Below are 19,740 nucleotides of genomic sequence, written 5' to 3'. Positions count from 1 at the left end.
CGAAATTTGCAAGTTTATTTTTATTTTTTGGCTAAATGGCTTTCTCCTAGTTTTGATCGTATGATTTTGAGAAAAAAAGCAACGGTGGAGGAAGCCTAGTTGCCCTGCGATTTTTTGGTTACCTAAAAAGGCAACCAGAACTTTTAATTTTTTACGAATGTTTTTATTAATAAAAGATAAACATAACTTATAAATTAGCTTACGTAACGAAGTTTTGTAACCTCATGTTTTTATTATATAAATGATGGGTTCACCCCCTCGTCAGTACCACGCTCTTTACATTAACGGTTAAATTTTGTCCCAATTCATTAAGAATGACCCCTGAATCACAAAAGCCGTAGAATAAATAGTTGAAATCACTAAAAATACTTTAGTGCAAAGAGAGAGGTATTAGGAGGAGGTGAGCCCCTCATATGCGTAATAATTTCTGTTAGTTTTAAGTTTTAATGCTGCTCCTTACTTCCAGTTCAAAAAACTTTTCATTTTTATTTGTTCATTATTTTTTTTTAATAATGCTAGAAAATCCCGCGCTCCCTTCATGGAAATTTTCTTTCCCTATGACAAATACCTCGATCGAAAGTTCCCCCAACATATCCCCTTCTTGTCAATCCCTCCCCCCAACCAAAAAATCCCCCTGAAAACGTCTGTACACTTCCCAATAAGTATTACTATATGTAAGCACTGGTCAAAGTTTGTAACTTGTAGCCCCTCCCACGGGGACTGTGGGGGAGTAAGTCGTCCCCAAAGACATAGTTATAAGGTTTTTTTACTACGCTGAATAAAATGGCTATCTCAAAATTTGATCCGTTGACTTTGGGAAAATGATTAGCGTGGGAGGGGGCCTAGGTGCCCTCTGATTTTTTGGTCACTTTAAAAGGGCACTAGAACTTTTCATTTCCGTTAGAGTTAGTCCTCTCGCAAGATTCTAGGACCACTGGGTCGATACGGTCACCCCCTGGGAAAAATAAAAACAAAACAAATAAACACGCATCCGTGATCTGCCTTCTAGCAAAAATACAAAATTCCACATTTTTGTAGATAGGAGCTTGAAACTTCTACAACATGGTTCTCTAATACGCTGAATCTGATGGTGTGATTTTCGTTAAGATTCTATGAGGGGGTGTTTCCCCCTATTTTCTAAAATAAGGCAAAATTTCTCAGGCTCGTAACTTTTAATCAGCATTAAAAGGCAATTCTTTTGTTGTAGCCATTCGTATCAAAATTGCATTTTTTAGAGTTTTGGTTGCTCCTTACTACGGTTCGTTACCACGAACTGTTTGATAAAGCTATCCGTAACTTTTCAGGATTAAAATACCATAGGTGATACCAATTATTAGGAAACTACCTCATTGTTTTACGTTATCGTTTTTACCTGTTGCGTAAACACTTAATTCTGTCAGATTTAAAGAGATCGAATACAATGTGCACCAATTTGCGCAAATATCTAGCCCAAAGTGAACAGATTCTTACTTGCAAGTCCTTCTCCCGTGATAGACGTTAAGTTCACCGGAAACAAATAAATGGGTACACCAACTAGCAAAGGTTGATTATCGCTTATCGCTGAAGATGATTATGAGCTAACAGCCGTTTCTTGCCCAAAGGAAACTGATTCTTACTTATAAGGCCCTCTCCCGTGATAGGCATCAAGTGCACCGGAAACAAATAAATGGTTACACCAACTAGCATAGTTGCAAACCCCTCATCGATGAAGTTCATTGATGACCTGCATTTCTTACCACTGGAACCAAATTGGTTTTTACCATCAAGTACGCTGGAAACAAATAATAGATACACCAACTAGCAAAAGTTTCTTGCCCCTCATTGCCGAAGGTGATTATTACCTAACAGCCAACTGCTGCTTACAAGTCCTCTATATATCTCATAATTTGTATCGGCTAAAATTTCGTTTCAGTCTGTACCTTACTACTGAAGTTATCAACCCCTTGAAACTTTCAAACTGGTATACCTGAAGAAGGAATTTTTGTACCAAAAAAATGGATGTCATATACTTTAATCAGCTCATCAAGAGCTATCGATTGCCGTCGAAAAAAAAAATCCTATTTGTCTTAGTTCAAAAGTTGATTTTTTTTTTTTTTTTTTTTGCCGTAGGCCAACTTTTTAACGTCGCCACTTAGAAAGGAGCAAAGGATAAGCTCCAGTTTCTTTAGCAATGAGAGCACTTTTAAAGTTTATTAGGCACATCTGACACCATTGATCTATCGCAATCCCAAGTCCGAAAAAACGAATGGTAAACTCAGCCGAAATCACGAACAGAAATGGGTAGAGACAATAGATGGTAGCACTTTCGGACCCGTGGGAAAATGCCACATTTTTGCTTTGTAAATTTTTCTATTTATCTCTCAAAGAAGATATGCTGGCTGTGGGGCCGGGTAACTGCCACATATATTTAATGCTTATAGATTTTAGTCCATCTTCAATTTGAAAGTGGTGCCTACCTGCTTGCCTGCTAGAACGGAGCTTTCCGCTAGAAAGCAGAAACATGGTTTGATGAAACGAAAGCTTGGCTGCACAACTTCAGATACTCCTCTTTGACTCTGGCTCGTGGACAAGCAGAAACTACCCTTTTTGGCCCCAGGAAAGAGTTCTGCGGAGCTTGCCAAAATGTAATGTCATATTCATCAATCCGGCCTGAGGTCCACACTTTCCGTAAAAACCGCACAGGTTAGACCCTTAGCAATTTCCGGGAATAAGCTGAGATCGGCGGCGTAGAAAAAAAAACGGGATAAAACCAAAGTGTTGCTCTCGCAACACAATTCAGTAATAGGGGCCGTGTGGAAGGAGTCTCAAAGCAACTTGGTATACGAACCACACATGTTGAAAATTCTTATATGATTCTGCTTCAAAGAAGGTGTTACATGCCTCACCTTTCTGCTAAAAAGTTCTCAAGGGTAGAGGGGAGCTATAGGGGTGATTTATCCCCCTCTGTGCCTCAAATCATGGAATATAAAAGTCATTGCAGTTCTTTGATTTTCAGAAAGCATGACATACTACCTTCTTCTAAAAAGCTAATGGTGGGGGGGGGCAGAGGATGGTGGTGGGGATATTTATCCACTTTGGCTCTTGAACTATACAGATTAAAATTTTTGCGTGATTCGGATTCTAACAGAGTGTGACGGTCGTTTAATTTGGAAAAATTAGAAGGGGTTTAAAGAAAAGGGGTTTAATTCGGAAAAATTAGAAAAAATGAAGAATTTTTAACTTACAAAGGAGTGATCGGACCTTAGTGAAATTTGATGTTTGGAAGGATATCACGTCTCAGAGCTCTTATTTTAAATCTGGACCGGATCTGTTGACATTGGGGGGATTAGGGGGAGGGGACCTAAAATCTTGGAAAACGCTTAGAGTGTAAGAATCAGGATGAAACTTGGTGGGGAAAAGAAGCACAAGTCCTAAATACGTGATTGGCATAACCGTAACGGATCCGCTCTTTGTTGGAGTTGGGGGGGGGGGGGGGGTAATTCTGAAAAATTAGAAATGAGGAGGTATTTTTAACTTATGAAGGAGTGATTGGACCTTAATGAAGTTTGATGTTTGGAAGGATATCGTTTCTGAGAGCTCTTATTTTAAATCCCAACCGGATCCGATGATATTAGGGGGAGCTGGGGGGGGCTGGGAACCTAAAATTTTGGAAAACGCTTAGGGTAGAGGGATCGGGATGAAACTTGGTGGGAAAAATTAAAACAAGTCCTAGATACGTGATTGACATAACTGGAACGGATCCGCTCTCTTTGGGGGAATTTTGGGGGGAGTTTTAATTCTGAAAAATTAGCAAACATGAGGTATTTTTAACTTATGAAGGAATGATCGGATCTTAATGAAATTTAATATTTAGAAGGACCTTGTAACTCTGATCTTTTATTTTAAATCCCGACCGGATCCAGTGTCATTGGGCAGGGGGGGGGGACTGGAAATCTTGGAAAATGCTTAAAGCGGAGAGATCAAGATGAAGCTTGGTGAAGAGAATAAGCACTAGTCCAAGATACGTGATTGACATAACCGGACCAGATATGCTTTCTTTGGTGGAGTTGGGGGGAGGGAGTAATTCGGAAAAAGTGGAAAAAATGAGGTATTTGGAACTTACGAACGGGTGATCAGATGTTGATGAAATTTGATATTTGGAAGAATCTTGTGCCTTAGAACTCTCATTTTAAATTCTGACCAGATCTGGTGACATTGGGGGGAGTTGGAGGGGGAAACCAGAATTCTTGGAAAACATGAAAATCGAGGTATCTTACGAATAGGTGATCGGATCTTAATGAAACTTGAAATATAGAAGAATTTTATGTCTCAGATGTTCCATTTTCACTTCGAATTGGATCCGAGGACACAGAGGGCTGGAGGGGGGAGGAGAAACAGAAATTTTGTAAAACGCTTAGAGTGGAGAGATCAGGATGAAAATTGATGGGAAGAATAAGCACAAGTTGTAGATACGTGGTTGACATAATTGGAACGGATCTGTTCTCATTGGAGGAACTGGAGGTTGTTATTTTGGAAAAATTAGAAAAATTGAGGTATTTTTAACTTAAGAACAGGTGACCGGATCTTAATGAAATTTGATATTTGGAAGGAACTTATGTTTCGGAGCTCTTATTTCAAATCCCGACCAGACATGTTGACATTGGGGGGAGTTGGAGGGGGAAACCGGAAATCTTGGAAAACGTTTAGAGTGGAGAGATCAGGATGAAACTTGGTGGGTAGAATAAGCATATGTCGTAGATTGACGTGATTTATACGTGATTGACGTAACCGGACAGGATCTGCTCTCTTTGGGGGAGTTAAGAGGTGAGTTTCAGTACTTTGGGGAGTTGGGGGAACCTAAAATCTTGGAAAACGCTTAGAGTGGAGGGATCGGGATGAAAATTGGTGGGAAAAATAAGCACAAGTTCTAGATACGTGATTGACATAACCGTAACGGATCCGCTCTCTTTGTTTGAGTTGGGGGGGGGGGGTTAATTTGGAAAAATTAGAAAAAATGAAGTACTTTTTACTTACGAAGGAGTGATCGGACCTTAGTGAAATTTGATGTGTGGAGGGATATCACGTCTCAGAGCTCTTATTTTAAATCTGGACTGGATCTGTTGACATTGGGGGGATTAGGGGGAGGGGGACCTAAAATCTTGGAAAACGCTTAGAGTGTAAGGATCAGGATGAAACTTGGTGGGGAAAAGAAGCACAAGTCCTAAATACGTGATTGGCATAACCGTAACGGATCCGCTCTCTTTGTTGGAGTTGGGGGGGAGGGTTAATTCTGAAAAATTAGAAATAAGGAGGTATTTTTAACTTATGAAGGAGTGATTGGACCTTAATGAAGTTTGATGTTTGGAAGGATATCGTGTCTGAGCGCTCTCATTTTAAATTCCAACCGGATCCGATGATATTAGGAGGAGTTTGGGGGGGCTGGGACTGGGAACCTAAAATTTTGGAAAACGCTTAGGGTAGAGGGATCGGGATGAAACTTGGTGGGAAAAATTAAAACAAGTCCTAGATACGCGATTGACATAACTGGAACGGATCCGCTCTCTTAGGGGGAATTTTGGAGGGAGTTTTAATTCTGAAAAATTAGCAAACATGAGGTATTTTTAACTTACGAAGGAGTGATCGGATCTTAGTGAAATTTCATATTTAGAAGGACCTTGTAACTCAGATCTTTTATTTTTAATCCCGACCGGATCCAGTGTCATTGGGCGGATTTTATAGAAGAATTTTATGTCTCAGATGTTCCATTTTCACTTCGAATTAGATCTGGGGACACAGAGGGCTGGAGGGGGGAGAAACAGAAACCTTGGAAAACGCTTAGAGTGGAGAGATCAGGATGAAAATTGATGGGAAGAATAAGCACAAGTTATAGATACGTGGTTGACATAATTGGAACGGATCTGTTCTCATTGGAGGAGCTGGGGGTTGTTATTTTGAAAAAAATTAGAAAAATTGAGGTATTTTTAACTTAAGAACAGTTGACTGGATCTTAATTAAATTTGATATTTGGAAGGAACTTATGTTTCGGAGCTCTTATTTCAAATCCCGACCAGACATGTTGACATTGGGGGGAGTTGGAGGGGGAAACCGGAAATCTTGGAAAACGCTTAGAGTGGAGAGATCAGGATTAAACTTGGTGGGTTGAATCAGCATATGTCGTAGATTGACGTGATTGATACGTGATTGACGTAACCGGACAGGATCTGCTCTCTTTGGGTAGTTAAGGGGTGAGTTTCAGTGCTTTTGCGAGTTTGGTGTTTCTGGGCCTGTTAGGACGATGAAAATTGGTAGGTGTATCAGCCAGCTGCACAATTTGACTTGATGAAGTCGTTTTCCCCGAATCGGACATCTGGGGGGCTGAAGGGACAGGGAGAATTAGAATTATTGAGGTATTTTTAACTTACGAGTTGGTAATTGGATCTTGATGAATTTTGATATTTAGAAGGACCTCGTGACTTGGGAGCTCTCATTTTAAATCCCGACCTTCATTAAGCCTCTGATTCTCCTTCTAAGTCAATTTATTGATTCTTAGGATTTAGCTAGAGCTCATACCATATGAGCTATTGGCTCTTGCGACCTCGTCACAAGTGCCATATGAGCTCTTAGCTCTTGTTTGACTATGCTGAGCAAAATGGCTATCTCAGAATTTTGATCCCATGACTTTGGGAAAATATACGTAGGAGGGGGGCTAGGCGCCCTCCAATTTTTTGGTCACTTAAAAAGGGCACTAGAAGCTTTAATTTCCCTTGAAATGGATCCTTTCGCGACATTCTAGGATCATTAGGTCGATACGATCACCCCTGAAAAAAAAAAAAAAAAATACGCATCCATGATCTGCTTTCTGGCAAAAAAAAAAAGCAAAATTCCATATTTTTGTAAGTAGGAGCTTGAAACTTTGGCTTCTCTGATACGCTGAATCTAATGGTACGATGTTCGTTAAGATTCTATGACTTTTAGAAGGTGTTTTCCATCTATTCTCTAAAATAAAGCAAATTTTCTTAGGCTTGTAATTTTTGATGGCTAAGACTAAACTTGATGAAACCTATATGTTTATATGTTTATCATAAAAATACAACTGTTTTGATGTAACTATTGGTATCAAAATGCCGTTTTTTAGAGTTTCGGTTACTCTCGAGCCGGGTCGTTCCTTACTACGGTTCGTTACCACGAACAGTTTTATGAGTGAACCATAGCTCATAGTAACTGAAACTTTAAAGGAGTATTTTCTAGAAAACTTTCTAATGGGTAAAATTTCCCAGTTACCATGCTCTGGAAATTAAGATTTTCAATGGACACGGTCCAAATGAACAATAGTTTGTAATTACGAAAACAGTATTTTGAAATCCCAAGCAGCGATCTAGCACTGCATAAGTACCTGCATAGAATATTTTGCCTTAATGTATTATATATTTATCTATTTGTTGCTTTTTTACCCGACCGTATCGTATGGAAGATGTAGTCGTAGAAGTTTAGGAGGGGGCTTATTCAGTTACAAACTGAGAGTTTTAGTGACCTTCCTAAGAGTCAAAAGTGAGAGGACAGCCAGCTCCCTCCCTTACTCTTGCTCGCTAGCCAATCCTCCCCTCCAGACACCTAATCAAAACTTTGAGATAGCCTCCTTGTTCAAAATAGTTGAAACGTCCAATAAACATGCTTTAGGAAAATATTGATAAACTAATAATTTTTTCCACACGTTTTGTAATCGAGAAAGTGCACTTGTTTGACGGTGGATATGTAATAGGCCCAAAACTTTTAGAGATCGTTCTCTTGGTCAAAAGGGTCAGACATTTTAATATGAAGGGGGGGGGCTAGAAAGACCGAAAATGGGGCAAAGATCTTTTGGTCGTGATCAGCTTGTAAATTACGTTTGTAAGTCCCATACTTCAATAGAAAAGGTGGAAATGTTAGTCTTAGTTGTCTGATCAGCTAGTAACTCTTAGGGATTATCTGCTAGACCGAGCTTGCACGAGTTTCCCAAGGTCATGTTCTAAACGAAACACATACCCGATTAAATAAAAAGACGCTGTTTGCACCTGAGTTTTCAAGTTATCTGTAACATATCGGGACTGGGTTGAGGAATTAAATCCAACCTTTCAGGGAGTGTTAGGGGAGAGGGGTTAATTGGATTACAAATTTTGAAGCCGGTGAGGGAAAGAGACAGATTGAAAAACCCGGTGCGTATGCAGGTCATCAAAATAGCATATTGTTAATGTCTCGCTAACGACCTCGGGGAATAAGTTGAAACTTTTTGTACTGTTGGGGAAAGAAGAGACTGTTGGGGAAAGGAAGGGACTTCGGATATTGTGTTGGGGGATGGGGTTTTGGCCTCTGATCCATAAGATTGTTTTGTACTTTAAGCTTCTATGGGACTAATTATGTATACTCAGTTAAGTTGCGCGGTAAGTTGAAAGACAGTACGTGTTGTCTGGTTATCAAAATAGCGTAGGTGCAGCATCTTTAGAGCTTTTCGGAGTATCAAGTTGAAACTTTCAGGGAGTATTTTGGAGACATGTGGATGTCGTAAAATGACTTAGTAAGGGAGAATGTAGAACAAATTCAAAATACACTATTTACCTAACTATACCCTATTACCTAAAATCAATATTACCTAACTATTTATCTAAATACCATTTCTGAATTATTTTGAGAATAGCCCGGAGTGTAGTGGACGCTTTCAGGTAATATAGAAGGAAGGAGGGGAGGAGTGGGGGACTCCAAATTACCTCTGTGGTGAGAAGTGAGTGGCTAAAAATATTGTATCTCTGATTCACCTAGACATTTTTGCACCGTAAGAATTGTGTGAATTAGGGTTGATTTGCGTCTAAGTAGCGAGATGAATCAAAAGACACTATGTGGTACGAATCTATTAAAATAGTGTATATGCAAAATCTTGGGAATCATTTTGTGTATCAAAGAGAAACTTTCAGAGGGGTGTTAAAGGGTCTAAGCGGACTTTAGCCTTGACCTAGAGTAAGAGGTAGAGGACTGCATGGCTCTTTGGGATGTATAATACTTACTTACTTGTACTTGTTTCAGAACACAAGTTCTTCAGCTCTTCCTGGTGCTATGATCAGGTCGATGGTCGTGTGCCAAGCCGCGTATGTATGGCGCAAGCCGTGTATGGTGCACATATTTCAAGCCACTGCTTGTCCTATCTTCGGCCGTGTTTTCGGAAACCACCAATCGGCTCTAAGTCTCCCTTGAGTATTTTAAGCCAGATCTTAACTTCTCCATCCCGCTTTTTCTTCCAGTGTGCGAGGGGTTTGCAGTGTAGCGCCTTTTTAGTGAATGTGTCATTTGACCTCCGACAAACATGGCCAAACCAAGTTAGGTGGGGTTTTTTTTTATTAGAGAATCAATGTCATGCTTCTGGTGACATCGTTTACGAATTTCGACGTTGCTAATTCTGTGTCGGAGGAAGAGACCAAGGATTTGTCTCAGGCAGGAGTTGTCGAATACTTTGAGAGCATGAATATCCACTGCTTTCAGGGGCAATGTCTCGCATCCATAAAGGAGTACGGAGCGGACGGTTGCTTTGAAGATCTGGATTTTTATTTTAGGACGTCTCTCCGTCTCCACAGGTTATTCCTAAGTGAAGCAAAGACTATCGATGTTGATAATATTCTGTTCTGGACTTCCGTACTATAACCGACGGAAATGTCGCTGAGGGATCCCAGATATTGGTCAACGACCTCTAAACGCGAGTTGTCGATAGAGACGCCCCTTGTGAGAACATCCTCAGAATTTTGTCCTTACTGATCTTCAGCCCAACCAAATCTGCAGTAGTAGCAACATTACACAGCATGGCTTGCGCATAATCTGTATCATTTTCTAGCAAGGCAATGTCATCCGCGTAGTCAAGGTCTTTGATGGAGAAGTCTGGGCTTACTTTAACACTTGTGGCGGATTGGATGGTGCGCTTCAAGATCCAGTCAATAACAAAGTTGTAGAGAGTGGCGAACAGAATGCAGCCCTGTCTCACTCCCAAATCGATGTCAAAGAGGGAGGACAGCTCTCCATCAGCTTGTATACAGACACGAACATGCTGGTAGTATGCATGAATAAGGCGTATCAGCTTCTCAGGGACGCCTCCCTCTTGTATCGCAGTCCATGTGCCATCTCTAATAATCGAGTCAAAGGCTGTTATAAAATCTATGAAGACAGCTACAGTAATCTGATTGTGTTTCATGCGGTGTTCGAGAATTTGCCGGAGTGTAAAGAGTTGATCAATGCATACCGTGCCTGGCCAAAAACCCGCCTGGTTTGGTTGTTTTTGGTCGCATTTCTGATTGAGCTGAAGCAGTTGAGCAGAATCATGGCGAATATTTTGGCAGCGATGCTTGTGAGTGATATCCCCTGGTAATTCTTGCATTCAGCTTTATCTCCTTTTTGTACAGGAGAATGATAATTGAAACTTTCCAATCGTCTGGGAGAACCTCCTGTACCCAAATTTTCTTGAGCAATGTTTCTAGGTTCTGTGCAAGAAGCCTGGGAGTTCTTGTAGATTTCTAGATTTTGTAGATGTCTAGGTTCTTGTAGATTTCTGCTGGTATGGCATCGATTCCCGGCGTTGTATAATGTATAATATATTTACGGTTAAGTAGCGAAGTAAATTAAAGGACACGATGTGTCACCAGGTGATAATACAGCGTTTCTGCGACATCCTGGGAACAAATTCGGGGATCAAATTGAAACTTTCAGGGAGTGGTGAGGGGGGTCGACAAGTAAGCCATAGACCTTGAAATGGGGGGAGGGGTAGAGTTAGAGGTAAATCGAAATATGTATCCATGTCATCGAAATGGCCTAAACAGACCAAATGACTAAGATTTGGGATGAACGAAAATGGTACTTCAAATTTTGCCTTTTCAATCAACCTGCAAATGAAACTCCCGAGTGTTTCCATCAGATGGAGCCTTATGCAGAAAAAAAAATAGATGCTAACTTTGGCTTTTGACAAAAGGTTTTTCTTTGGCTCTGATTGGCCTTTAACTTACAGGGCTAGACGGACTTCAATGAGAATAAAGTGTTTAAAAGGTTGTTTATATTGATGTTTCACATCTGAAATTGGACCTATGATTGTTCTCTAAGATTGATCTAGATAGAGACAATGGGATAGATAGAGACAAAAGATTGATCTAGATAGAGACACAATTATTGTCTAATTCTATTTGTAAAGTGTCAGTTTGAAGTTGCTGTCTTGTTGATGTTTTGCATGTAACATCTTAATGAGTATTTGCTGTATTTTAAATTTTCTTTTCAGTTTTGGCTTTGGGTTGCCGACATCAGTTGCGTATGCCCAATACCTCGGAGGTAGTATTCAAATTCAGTCCATGCAAGGTGTTGGAACTGATGTTTATCTCCGGCTGAAACATATTAATAAAGAAGAAGACAGCTTTCGAATTTAGTTCCTTTTTTCAGTAACGTAGAATCTCATACAAAGATATAATCTGACAGGACTCGTGTATCTAGAGTGCGGTAAAATGGTCAAATTTTAAAGAATCAAAATGAGAATCAGTTTAGTCAAAACGTGAACTTTATTTGATTTAAAAGGGATCAGTTAAAAAACGTTCATGTTATTTTTTTTATGACTTGTTGGATGTTAAATGATAAAAAGTTTATATTTGTGTACTTGAAATTTTTTTGAGCTTACTCTTTTCTGGAATATACTGACGATGGTAACCTCATATTGGCCACTTGACAGTTTAATAATACCCGTTTTTCAAAGTGGCTGTTTGATAAAGTGGTTGTTGTAAGACCATATATTTTTCATTAGTCCAAGTTGGTTCATGATCTATGGATAGAAATGTTATTTTATCGTTTAATAGGTTGAGGGAGCGATGGCCCGAAGCAAGAACTGCTGAAAATTCCTGTTTTCAAAATATGTAAAGAATATCTTGCTTCTGATGCGTATTTCTTGAATTTTAGAAACTTGAGTAGAGCATGGCTGTGCCAAGTCTAATCGTCGAAATCAATGTCTTTATCAGCATAAGAACAACTGTTTTGACTGATCTCTTTGTTGTTGATGGTTGTGGATATATATATATATATATATATATATATATATATATATATATATATATATATATATATATATATATATATATATATATATATATATATATATGGAAGGAATTAACACCTAATTTCTTCTGTCGGTGGAAGACATTGTGGATGTTTCAGAAATGGTTGCCTTTAAAACTATGTATTTTGCATTCACCCCTGGGAGCTCAAGGCTGACTGTAAAATACAAAGATCGGATCAGAAAAGCCATAGATCATAGAAGAGAGACCTTAGCTATTTGATTCACCAAAAAATAGGCTTAGTTGGTTTAGAAGACTTACCTTAGTATTGCATGTCTTTCAAGTTCACCTTTATTCAGAACACAGCGGAAAAGCTGCTATATGCTTCGAATATGCCTTGGTAGCGATTATTCTATATTTTCTATTGTTTACTGCTCATAAAGTATTTTGGTAAGATATTGGTTGTGTTAATTCAAGGAATGCTTCGAGGTGTTTCTCCCTCATCCTCACCACACTGACCACCAGACTTATTGACTCCGTTTCCACGATCTTATTCAATTCTTGAGATATTTAGTCATTTCTGCTTGTTTGACTGTGGTTCGACTGTGGTGACCTGGTAATTACAGTAAATCCCCTTAAAAGTTGTTTTGTTTTTCCGCTATGCTTTGAAACTTAATAGTTTTAGAATTATAAGAGCCTTTATTATTAGCACGTTGTATTTATATGCTCTCGGGCTGGAATTACCGAACGCATGTACATTTTCAAGTGGAAAAACTAGGTTTTAACATATTAATTATAAAATTTAAAAACGCTTTGTCGTAATAGCGCGTTTTGCTGCAAATCCTTTAATCTGTTAAACTATGTTTTTAAAACCAAATTACACACATCAAGGGGCCATTCCATTCTTCAGTTATTTGTGCTACATTCACTAATATTGTTCCAAAATTTGAAATTTACATGCATTTTGCTCAGCATTTCTTACTGTTTTCATTTCAACCCCCGTGCCATAGTCGATTATAGATTACCTTGATCTCCGAGTATGATTAGTAATATTTATAACTGGTGCTTACACACGAATTGAAAAGAAGCAATACAAAGCTTTGAATTTGCAAATTCTGAAGGATTTAAGCCTGCTTTTGCTTCTTTTCTGATTAGTTGAACCATTATCTGTTGAGTTAAAATCAAAAGCTACCATAACCACTCAATCTGCGTAGTAATTCGTCACCTCCACGGCAATGAGAATTCCAAAGATTGAAGGTTGGAACAGCCACTAAATCTAAGGAATAGGTACAAAGTACCATTGCTTTGACTTTTCTATTTATATACAGAAATGTAGTGATTCGGACACTGGCTGCATAAAAACAAAAATGTACGAACTTAAAGACAGTGAACAAATTAGAGAAAATAGAGATAGTTTGGGAGATGTCCATGCTAATACGTATATAATTAAAAATAAAATAGTATAAAATTAAAGGAAGGGAGAAAATGAAGGTGTGAAAAACAGTGAGGACCAAACGACTATGGGGAAACAAAATATAGTTACAGAAACCAACTTGAAAAAGTGAAACAACGAAACTGTGGATAAAACAAGAAGTGGAAAAAAACAGAAGCATGAAAATAAAAACATAGCAACAACAAAACTGAAATTCAAAGAGCCAATCGCTCGCAACAAAAGCAGATCAACAATGAGGAATTTACCCCTTGTGTATTCAATAAAATAAAATTACGGTTAATTGAAATTTGTAAAACAAAATTTCTATTTCTGCTTAGCAACGCTGCTATTTTAGTGGCGCTGGGAGCTTTTATTCCTATAAACCGCATATGTAAGAACTGGAGTTACCTCTTTTGAGTTCCCATTCCGCTTCCTCTTTGACTCTATACACAACCAGGTATAATCTCAAAGTATAGCTTTGATAGTAAAGTATCACTCTAGGCAAAGTTGTTTTTTGGTTGTGTTCTTAAGATTCATTTCATTACTTCTTACTTACCTTGTTGATTGTTACTATAGTTGAAACCTCCGATTTTATGACTATGAATTTCAGTGTTAGTCTTGGACATGTTCTATTAGTATGACATTTGAGACTTATTAAATGTTTAAACTATTTAGTCTTAATGAGGAAAGTTTGTTTTTATGTGAAAGAATTATTTCTTCTATACTCTTTTTATCGTAAATGAAAACTTACAATCATTGAAAAAGTAACTCTTTTTTTATTTGGAGATATTATGATTATAAAGCTTAGGGTAGCACTGGGAGAGATTTTTGACGTGGGGTTTGAAGCAGTTTGTGACAGATCAAGGCTCGATCAGCATGGTGCCAAATATGTGACAAAAGTGTTAGATGTACGTCATTTTCATGTGCTATAATTTCCGTACAAAGCTATACAGTCCACCTTTTCAGGAGGATGGAAACAATATTTTTGAACGTTTCGTATGATCAGCTGTGTTTAGAGAATTTATAGAAGATAAAAAGTGAAAATATTTGATCATTACTCCAAAGATTTATAATAGGTTCACACATAGCTGTTTCGTCTTCATGGTAGATTGCCATGTCGTCATAAAATTCACCAACACATTAATAATAATAAAGAATTTGTTGAATATTCAGAATATCATAAAGAATCAGAGAATCAATCGAAAGTCAGTATTTTCAATATGGTAGCGTAGTTCAAAATAATGTGTTGGCAGATAAAGAAGTGCATTGCTATTATCATTATTATTATTTCGGGTGGACTCACAAAACTGATTCGAGGCTCAGTCCATTGCCTGCCCACCCTAGACAAACTATAACTATATATATGTAGCACCAATTATTGCTGGGCTATCGGTGCCGCTCGAGCGTTGTATTTTGAGATGGAGCTTGCCTGTCTCTTTTTGCCCATTTGTAGGATAGCCTCTCTTTGTTGTGTTGTATTTTCAAACATGGATTTCCCCTCATCGCGGGAACCCCACTGGCCAGATTCAGACCTGCTTGGACCGGCAACACTAGTCCCTCGAAAGAGAGGAGAGAGTCACCCATCACTTGCCAGTCATCAGCTTTGAGAGAGACTTTGATCTTAGGACCTGTAGTAGTAGTAGTAGTAGTAGTAAAGCTTTGTTCTTCTACCTCAGATTGCTCCTTAAGTTATTTTTTCTTACGCTACGGTTGTTGCTTTGTATCTCCAAGGGGATCGATTCCCCCGGTCATGATTTTGAGAGTCATTACCATCTCCAGTCCATCCCATCTTTTCAGCGTATTGCACAAAATCAAAATCATTTATTCCGTAACAGCTTTTTAAGTTTTATAAAAAATCATAAATTAAAGTTCCCTTTCTTTTACAATCCTATTCTTGACACATCTTATTAAAGGTCCTAGTTAAGAAGGAACGAATCAATCAATATATCGTTCTTCAAAGTACTGGTACTAATTTATTCGTCTTCCTGGGCTTAACTGCTGAATTGATAACAGGAAGTAGAAGATGTTGGTACTTCAGGCTACCAAAAAAAACTTCCGAAAACATACTATCAATAAAATTGGTGATCTCTAAGGTTTGCAAATTTTGAAGATTCGAGAGTAGAATTGAAATCAACAAATAAAACAAATCCCCCTGTCAAATCGTCACAGGGCACAGGACAGGACAACTAGTCAAGACGTAGGTAGATTTTTTAGTGTCCAGGGTGATGCTAATTATCCTTCCCTCCCCCTAAACAACGTAAGTAGCCCTATCTTTCATCAGATAATGCTGCACTCAGGACAAGCGTTCCCATCTCCACAAGTCACGCCACTACTTAAGGACAAAAAAAAAATCACAGCAGCCGCTTAGCTTAAGGATCTGAGATGCTCTCATATCTATGTCTCTTTACGTCCATAATTCGCTCAAATCTTGTGCCTATTATATGAAATATTCATGTTCCTGCCAATTCTGAGTTGCTGGTTTTCTAAAAATATAGTACACTTCCAGCTCTTTGTGTGCATGTTTTTGCCATATTTGGAAAAATTTTCATATAGTTTTGAGAGTTTTCAATTAAGACATTCTCTTTACATAGTTTCTGAAGCAACATCAATTATTACTACCCCAGGAATCTCAAATGTGCTGTTGTAAATATAAGATACGTCGTCTTGCATTTTTGCTCAAACAGGAAAATACCAGTGATTTATGCCATATTTTGTCAAATCGTAGATGTTTTAAATTCATTAGCAGTTGGCGATCATTTTGACACATTTATGACAATTCTCCACTATACACTTAGTGCTTTTCGAAATCAAGATTGATTGAAAAATCATTAAAAAAAAAATTTCACTCTACTTAAAGGTCAGTATTTTTCATGCACATGATGTGTAAACGCCACAATAATGGTATGACATTTTGAAATAAAGAAGTTTCTTAAGATGAAACTGAGTTGTTCCTTTGAACCTCCCTAATCGATTCGGCAGGGACGGTAGGCATATATACTGTGTTGAATGCAAATCGTGAAAATATACATGATGTCTTTTTGATGCTGTGAATGCAATGTGGTCTTAGTAGTATTTTTAGATTCCAGTATTTGTATGTGATGGGTAAAAGACTGAGTGGTGGATTAACGAGCTGCATATCTCTTAAACAACTAATACTTTTGTCACGCTGATTTTTTCTCATAACTGTCATTCATTGTGATTGTTGGTCCAGTGACAGGTAGAATAGTTCCTTTCTGCTTGCTTAGTTCCTAGACTATATTATCAAATCTTTAGTTGTATTTTTTGTTCTCCTTACTCGTTAGTTCCTTCGCAATGTATCCGTTTATGTCTCAATAAAATACAGGTATTTTAGTACATAATTTGTTTTTATGGTTAGGTGTAATATTTTATCAGCGTATGGACAAATAGTGACAGCTTTACACGTCTTTAAGGGCTGTGGAAGTTGTTGTTGTTATTATGTGTTTCTGATATACTGAATTCAAATACGTTATTAGTTTTTCTCCATAGCACGTAGGTGATATTTTTATAACTTTTACGGAAGTAAGGAAAGGTAAGAAATAAAAAAGAGATGGTAAAAAGGAACATAATTTAGAAATTCAGTCTTTGCTGGCAGAAGCAATATTTTTAGGCAGAAAAACGGCTGTTACGAACTTAGAGGGTGAGGAGGTGATATTCACCCTCTTACAAGAAAGTAGAGATAGCTGGAAAGTAAAATGGTAGAGACAGAACTTTATTGGAGAAGTCCAGTTGTACTAAAGCCGGGTTATGCCCTGCCCAGCAAAGGTTACTAGTAGTAGAAATCTACGTTGTACCTCAAATTCATTGCCCTATTCCACTGATTTCATGGCCCTATTTAGACCGGTGAAAAGACCCCCGACAGATAGGGATATTCCTCCAGTTTCTTGGCTCTAGTTTGAAATTATAATATTATGTACGTTAGATACCTGGGGTGTATCAGTCAAATTTGAGAGAATTGTTTGATTAGCTAGATGTTTACATTGTATAATTTTAGACCTATTTCTTCATAATTTGACCTAATCATAACCACACCTATTACAATTGTTTTCAACGCCAATAATTTTCTTATAATCTTTCTGGAGGGATTTTTGGGGAACAGATCCCTATTTATTTATTTCAAATTGAAATGAGCGTAATCACAAGTTATTTCTAACGTGGCCTTTAGCCCTCTTTCGCTAGATTCGCGAAAATTTTAACCCAATGGAGAAAAAACTTTTCGATCTTTTTTGGATCTAATATTTTGGAATCGAGGTCGCAAAGTATTAGCCCTATATATACCCAGTTTTTTTCACCTGGATACTTTTGACCTAAAGACTTAAGATAAAAGCTTTAGGCCAATCGGAATAAAAAGAGAATGTCTTTGAGGGCCCACCCATAGAGAGGCCTATACCTCCCAGTTTAATTTTTTTTTACATTTGGTCCAAGTCCCCTTGACATAAGGGCTTACGCTTTTAAGATCGAGGTTGTTCAGAAAATTAAGTTTTTATGAGCATCAGTTCTAGGGGTCTGTACTTTAAATCTATTTTGATTTTGGAAATTAGTTTTCTATTGAAAAATGACTCAAAGCCTTAATTTTCAGAGAAATCAAGGAAAATACCAATTTTTCGCTTTATAAAGGGTAAAGGAGAGAACTAACACCATCTTCCCATTTCAACATCTTATATGTACTAGCATGCATTTTTCATCATTTTATTTTTTATTTTTTATTCTTGGAAATTGCGCTTTTTGGGAATTGGAGATACGATTTGACTGAAGATTCAAGTCACTAAAGGTCCGACTCTTCAACTCTCTCATAATTCCCGTTGCTATGTATGTAAGTGAAACTTGCTCAATGAAAGCTGAAGACGAACGTCGAATCTGCATTAAAAAAAAAATGCCTCCGTCGTATACATTGACCATCCATTTCAGGGGTCACCCACATTGGCGGAGTATCCGATGAAGACCTCCGTAAACTCTTCCACTGCCCAAACACTATCATGGACCGAATAAAAAGTAAGCAACTCCGCTGGCTTGGTCATATCCAACGAATGTCATCACACCAACTTCCAAAAATCACGTTTGAAGGACGGGTACATGGCACACGACTTTGTGGCCGACCCCGCAATAAACGGTACGACAACTTCAATGGCCAGAACATCCCCCAGCTGCTGCGTCTAGCACCAGATAGAACCGAATACCGTCGCCATATTCAACTACTAGTGAGCAGAGAAGAAGTCCCAATACAGCCAGAGAGTCCAGATGGAATATAAGTAAAGGACTAAAATGAGTCGAAGATACTAAAGAACTTTGGAAGGGACTGGGAATGTCGGAAGGCACACGAAAGGAATCTTAAAGAGACCAAAAAGGTTGAGTGAGTCAGGAAGGGCTAGATAGATAGATAGATAGATAATTTTTTACTTGCAGCAGTTACATAGATAGATATGACAAACCAGTGCACATGCCGGGGGGCATACTTTAACACAGACAGTGTCACAATGTTACCCTATGAAAATAAAAACTTGCACTGACAATTTTACGAACTTAAGCACTTACAACGTTACACTACGAAAATAAAAACTAATAGGAGGTCACAAAAAAAAATCTTCCTTTAACAAAGGAGTTAAAGGAAGTTGGTAGGGACTAAGAAAGTATAAATGGACTAAAGGAGGATGGAAAAGATCAAGAACGTCAGAAAAGGAATAAAGTAAGACGGAATAGGGTAAGGGAAGCTGGAAGAAACGAAAAAGTCAGAAGGGGCTAGAGTAAGTCGAAAGACACTAAAGCAAGTCAAAAGGAGCTCGAGGTGGTTTAAGGGACCAAGGACCATAGAAGGGTCTAAAGGAAGTATAAAAGGACAAAATAAAGTTTGAGTAAGTAAGTAAGTCGAAATAGGCTAAGGAGAATCGGAAAAAACTACAAAAGTCAAAATGGACCAGGAAAAGACGGAAGACAATAGAGAAAGTCCGAAGGGACTAAAGGAAGATTAAGGAGAACAGGGACGTTGGAAGGGACAAAAGTAGGTCAAAGGGACCAAACGCAATGGAGAGAGTTAGAAAGGATATTGGAGGGGACTAAAAGAAGTTAGAAGGGACTAAGAAAGTTAAAAGAGATCAAGGTAAATTGAAGGGACTAAAGGAATTTGTAAGGCACTAAGAATATCAAAAGGCACGACAAGAAGTCAAAAGGGACTAGGGAGATGGAAAGGGCTAAAGAAGTATGGAAGGAACTAAAGGAGGTTGGGGAAAACTAAGAACGTCTGAAGGAACTATACGTGTTTTATATATTCTTCAAGTC

General features: G+C 38.2%; 1 protein-coding gene across 1 annotated transcript in view; it reads left to right on the top strand.

Annotated features, from left to right (window-relative positions):
• LOC136033787 (branched-chain alpha-ketoacid dehydrogenase kinase-like) overlaps nt 1-11,625 on the top strand; it is a 39,758-nt gene extending 28,133 nt beyond the window's left edge. Inside the window, exon 5 of the mRNA XM_065714689.1 lies at nt 11,258-11,625. Coding sequence (XP_065570761.1) covers nt 11,258-11,402 — 145 coding nt within the window. The 3' untranslated portion in view covers nt 11,403-11,625. The remainder of the gene's footprint in view (nt 1-11,257) is intronic.
• Nucleotides 11,626-19,740: the final 8,115 nt, after the last annotated feature.

Source organism: Artemia franciscana, chromosome 12 (genome assembly GCF_032884065.1).
Source record: "Artemia franciscana chromosome 12, ASM3288406v1, whole genome shotgun sequence".
NCBI lineage: Eukaryota > Metazoa > Arthropoda > Branchiopoda > Anostraca > Artemiidae > Artemia > Artemia franciscana.
The sequence above is the reverse complement of the archived record's forward strand: the minus strand, read 5'-3'. Positions and strand labels throughout refer to the sequence as shown.